Genomic DNA, 5,972 nt, shown 5'->3' with positions numbered 1-5,972 from the left:
TTGTAAGTCTATGCATGGGCCTGCGCATGCTCCTGGTCAAATAGGTTCCTGCACGGCGTGCAAGGCCGTACCATGAGCAATGCACCCCTGGGAACCCCTTATGTGGTTATGGCTGAGTCATGGTGACATGACATGACATGACGTCAGAGGTCCCGGTCGCCTGCTCTCCCATTAGCTAATTTTAATATAGGATTAATACAACACATATTTTAAATAATTATGTTCTATTTTATACTGTGCCTATTCGAAAATAGCCGATCTACAAGCTCACAGTCACAATGCAACACGTTAGATGTATTAGAGTGCTTGTTCTGTAACAGAAGTCTCCCTGTGAGCTTATAAAAACATCGGAGTACTTTACGTTGGAATTGTAAGTATATTTTGATGCCAATACAGAGTATTTTTTATATTGTTCTATTGCTAGTTTCACATAAGTAAAAGTTCTGAGTAGGCCTACTTCTTCCACCACTGGTGGTGTCAGTAAAGGGTTAACAGCTACAGCACAAGGAGGAGTTCCTCAGTGACGGAAATCTAGTGAAACGAAAGTAAACAGTGAAACTAGTTCGGTGACAGCAACACACTCTCTACTAAACCTTTCAACACAACGTTTTACAAAACTCTGTCAACTTAAACACAGGTGAGTAATAAAGATAATGATTTATTATTCATTGAGAGAGAATAATGTTTACATTAAAATGTATCCATCAAACAAAAGGCAGGAGGATGCACACCGGTATCGGTGAGGTGCTGCTGACCTTGGTAAATAAGTATGAGAGTAGAGGAAAGGCCGCACACTTATAGCCACGATGCAGGATTTATTTGAATGAGAAACCAACGTTTCGACCCAGCAAGGTCTTCTTCAGGGAATAACACAGTAGAAAAAACAACCTCACATTCATAAGGGAGGACACAGGCGATCTCCATTGAAGGTGCGCTTGCAATCAAGATTCAATCAAGTAGCCCTACTTGGGCAGGTAACAATGCACTTGTCAAATACATCAAGAAAAATACTTCTAAATGTACAGAATATATTAAAGATATTATCGCCATGATGTGTAATAATAATATAAAAACTTGGCGAGCTAACATTAAGTACAGAATAGCCTATGTGTTTCAGTTAATATGACCCAGATCAGATTCACAACTAGTGTTCTCCTCTAACCGCAGATCTCTGCCAGGCCTGGTTGACTATCCAGGGCTTGCAAATCATAGCCAATTGATCGGAAAGGAATCTGAAAAATATGACAGATCCATCTCAATCACATGACTTGTGATGATGTGTAGTGTGCCAATTTAGCAAAAACTGTGTTTTGAATAAAACGTTAAAATGTCAGAATATCTTGTCAGGCGGAAATAGGCAAGGCCTAATAGTTGCATCATGAGCCAAGGAATCCAGGAGAAGTGTTTTTTATTTATTTGATTGTTTTACTGCATGATGTACAAGTTCAAGAGTTGTAGACAAAAAGCAAAGTGAACTGTTATAGTGCCATAATGAGGCTAATTTGAAACATTTGGGATGGAGGTTCTTTCTTGGCCTATTGGGAGTGTGCAAGCAAAGTTTCACACTGATCAGTCCAGTGGTGCCAGAGATTAGCTGCTCACAGAAACACAGACACACAGACGGACAAGGGCAAAAACATAATTTCTGGCCAACCAAACTAAATTTCTTTTCACTTTTATTCTCAGTGTGTAGAAATGGCGTCTGCTAGTATTCTCCTGTCTGAAGAGCAGTTCCTGTGTTCTATCTGTCTGGATGTGTTCACTGATCCAATCACCACTCCATGTGGACACAACTACTGCAAAACCTGCATCACACATTACTGGGACACTAGTGATGTCTGTCTGTGTCCACTATGTAAAGAAACCTTCTATAAGAGACCAAAATATTCAGTTAATAAAGTCTTCTCTGAGATGGCTGATCAGTTCAGGAAGTCAAAGCAGCTGAGACAAACTTCCAACACAAACCCAGAACCTGCTGAACCAGATGAAGTCTCCTGTGATGTCTGTACTGAGACCAAACACAAAGCCCTGAAGTCCTGCTTGGTGTGTCTGACCTCCTACTGTGAGACTCACCTGGAGCCTCATCAGAGACTCACAGGGTTAAAACGACACAAACTAATCAACCCTGTAAAGAACCTGGAAGACTTTATGTGTCAGAAACATGACAGACCTCTGGAGCTGTTCTGTAAGACTGACCTCATGTGTGTTTGTCAGTTCTGTTTGTCAGAGTCAGACCACAAGTTACATCAAATTGTCTCTCTGGAAAAAGAATTTGAAGAAAAAAAGGCTGAGCTGGGAAAGACAGAATCTAAAGTTCAGCAGATGATCCAGGAGAGACAAGTGAAGATTCAGGAGGTCCAACACTCAGTAGAGATCAGTATGAAAGATGCAGACAGAGAGATAGCAGACAGTGTGCAGGTTTTCACTTCTCTGATCAGCTGTATTGAGAGAAGTCAGGCTGAGCTCATTGATGTGATTGAAGAGAAGCAGAAAACAACAGAGAAACAGGCTGAAGGCTTCATCAAGGAGCTGCAACACGAAATCACTGAATTAAAGAAGAGAAGCTCTGAGCTGAAGCAGCTCTCACACACTGAAGACCACCTCCACCTCCTCCAGAACTTCACATCCATCAACACCTCTCCACCCACCAAGGACTGGACAAAGGTCAATTTCCATCAGTCTTCACATGTGGGGACTGTGAGGACAGCTGTGGCTCAGCTGGAGAAGACACTCAGTCAAGAGATGAGGAAAAACCTGTGTGAAGCAGAGCTGAGGAGGATCCAGCAATATGCTGTGGATGTAACTCTGGATCCTGATACAGCACACTGTGCACTCATCCTGTCTGAGGATGGAAAACAAGTGAGTCATGGAAACATAAAAAATAGTCTCCCAGACAACCCAGAGAGATTCTCTGCATGGGCCTGTGTCTTAGGAAAACAAAGCTTCTCCTCAGGAAGGTTTTATTATGAGGTTCAGGTTAAAGGCAAGACTGGCTGGAGTTTAGGAGTGGTCAGAGAGTCCATCAACAGGAAGGGAGCGATCGCAGCGACCCCCAACAATGGTTACTGGACTATAGTGTTGAGGAGTGGAAAGGAGTACAAGGCTCTTGCTGAACCTTGTGTCCCCCTCCCTATAAGAGAGAAGGTCCAGAAAGTGGGAGTGTTTGTGGATTATGAAGAGGGTCTGGTCTCCTTTTATGATGTGGAGACTAGAGTTCATCTCTACTCTTTCACTGGGTGCACCTTCACTGAGAAACTATATCCTTTCCTTGGTCCTAATCTTAATTTTAATGGCAAAAACTCTACTCCTCTGATCATCTCTCCTGTCAATCATACAGATTAGAGTTAGACTAATCCTAGACTTTACATGAAGAGGTTAGTTTTCACGTAAGGAACAAATTTGTGTATATAAGGGTTCATTTACAGATTTTTTATCATCAAAAAGAGATTGATGCAAGGTTTATTGTCAGTCAAGCTATTGAACTCTAACACATGTATTCTGTATTCTATTGAAAACACAAGAACTTCATTTTACAAGTCTGAATTACAGCCAAAGACTATTACATTGAGTGCTTCATTTGAGCAAGTATTTACCCTAGAATCTACTCCCTCTCTGTGAGACTGTATTGTCTATATGTGTCTCTTACGTACAGGATATTTTATTTTATGGCATTCAGGTTTAAATTAAACTACTAAGCAGGATTATTATCTATCAGGATTAAAACGTTTATTGTCAGTCCTTTAGTACTACTATTACTATACAGAACATTTAATTGAAAACAGGAATGCAAAGATTCTGCAAGGATTGTTATGTTATTCTCTCTTTTATCTACCGTAGTTATCAATTATGTTTTCAATTAACAAAGATGGAAATTGTGAATCTTCAAAAGAAATCGACTATTGTAATTATGTGCAGATTATTTTCTCAGTGCAGAGTTGTATACATTCATTTTGCGTGATTTGGGGTTTTTGGGTTGCAGTATATTGTCACGTTGATGAATGTATATTTTGCTATACATCTAACGAGGAATTGTGCCAACATGTCTTGCATGTCTGGGATTTGCTAGAGAAGAAGAGTTCTATGTTTGAAACGATGACAATAAGATATTATTTGGTGGTTTTATAATAAATATTCATCGGAGCATTATCCAGTGTGCAGACTCTATTTTTCTCTCTTTCATCTGTTCTTCTGTCCTGCACCTGGTATTGTATTGTTTGGATGTGCAGTACATTATATTTATATATTATATTTATATTTGATCATTGTGGTGTACAATACATGTTTTTGTAACCTTTCTGCCCTGCCACAGGAGCATTGTCATTGACTAGTCAGTAGTATACAGTAGATCCCATAAGCCAGACAGACAGGTGGCTGATTGACTTGTCAGAATCACAGCGTTCCCTTACCTCGGCCACATTAACTACTTCATCCTAGACCTAGAGCATCCTGAGGCATTCCCAGGCCAGCATGGAGATCTTATCCCCCCATCTGGTCCTTTTGTCTGCCAGGGGGTCTCCTCCCAGTGAGACGTGGACCAAGAACCTCCCTATAGGGAGACCCTCAGGAGGCATCTGCACTAGATGCCTGAACCACCTTAACTCCATACAGCCCTTGTCTGCCATCACAGCCATCTCTTCTGTCAGCAGGCCTTAGAGGCCTGACTGCTTAAACAGCTCTTTGTCACTGATGGAGCCAGCATACAGGTCTGAAATGAAGGTGACTGCTTCATGAGGTACCATACCAATCAGGCCCTTCAGGGTGATATGAGACTGTAGTTTAGAGAACAGTTCACTTTGCAGAGGCAGACTTTCTGGATGTTGGCATCTCAGCTGTGTGCAGTTAACAATTACCTACCAAATCAAAGTAACACCAGAAACTATTTTTCACACATCAAAGTGATCCCCTACTGCAACGTTAAGTGATAACCAGTCAGAATGAGTATGAGAATGAGTTCAGGTTTTAATAATGTAATAACTGGAGATACTTTCAACATTGACTGTGTCTCTCTGCTACTGCTCTGCTGCTCACACAACATGAAGACTGCACTGCCATCTACTGACCACTGACAGTATGAACTAGTCTATTATGTTCTATTAGGGAGTTCAATACATTGGTTGATTCAGAGAATGCATTCTGAGACACAGAGTAAAGCAACAGTTTACATACAGGGATTAAGTCACTCCCCGAGAGAGAGAGAGAGAGAGAGAGAGAGAGAGAGAGAGAGAGAGAGAGAGAGAGAGAGACCTTTGACCTGACCTTATGTCTTTGTACTAGGCACCGGGCAGCATTGGTGTAAAGTAACTGTACATTTACTCAAGTACAGTTTTTGTACTGTTTCCATTATTTTACTTCTACACGACTACATCTCAAAGGCAAATATTGTGCTCCCCTATAATTTTTCGAAAACTTTAGTTACTAGTTACTTTGTACATTTTGATCACAAGCGACGTGCTGTGAGCTTATAGATCTGCTATTTTCAAAGGATTTTTATACATTTTGAAAACTTGTGAATTGGGACATTCTGCATAACGAGTACTTTTACTTTCTACTTGTAACAGACTATTTCTACAATAGGGTATTGATACTTTAACTTACAGGTAAGTAAAATATTTGAATACTTCTTCCATCACTGCCGGGTAGTAGCCTGGTAAACCCCTCCCTCCGGTTATCTCATTTCTATTTACGGTTACTTTATGGAAAACTCAAATATGATGATGATAATGAACTATATGAACTGTGTCTTTAATGACAAGACAATTCGTTAATTGTCTTGTCAAACACTTCAAACGATAAAAATACTAAATTAAATTAAATGTATCATGCTCGATAGAATAACAGGTGAGATACAGACAAATAGAGTCTTCACACTGGATAATGTTCCCATGAACATTTATTGTAAAACCACCTAATAAATAATATCTTATTGTCATTGTTTGGAGCATCAAACTCGTCCTCACTTCATGCAACAATGA

At 40.2% G+C, this 5,972-nt stretch overlaps 1 protein-coding gene across 2 annotated transcripts; it reads left to right on the top strand.

Annotated features, from left to right (window-relative positions):
• The first annotated feature begins 535 nt into the window (after positions 1-535).
• Positions 536-3,709, top strand: LOC311038097 (E3 ubiquitin-protein ligase TRIM39-like). 2 transcript variants are annotated; one of them, XM_084047437.1, is made up of 2 exons: positions 536-637; positions 1,687-3,709. In XM_084047437.1, exon 2 carries the CDS (start codon positions 1,696-1,698, stop codon positions 3,340-3,342), a length of 1,647 nt encoding a protein of 548 aa, XP_083903563.1. In that variant the 5' UTR covers positions 536-637; positions 1,687-1,695; the 3' UTR covers positions 3,343-3,709. The 2 variants fall into 2 exon arrangements, with proteins under 2 accessions (XP_083903563.1, XP_083903564.1); XM_084047438.1 differs by having other exon boundaries at positions 551-637; positions 1,694-3,709.
• The last annotated feature ends 2,263 nt before the right edge of the window (positions 3,710-5,972 follow it).

Source organism: Gymnoscopelus microlampas (genome assembly GCF_963454915.1).
Source record: "Gymnoscopelus microlampas genome assembly, chromosome: 21".
In the NCBI taxonomy this organism is placed as follows: domain Eukaryota; kingdom Metazoa; phylum Chordata; class Actinopteri; order Myctophiformes; family Myctophidae; genus Gymnoscopelus; species Gymnoscopelus microlampas.
The sequence above is the reverse complement of the archived record's forward strand: the minus strand, read 5'-3'. Positions and strand labels throughout refer to the sequence as shown.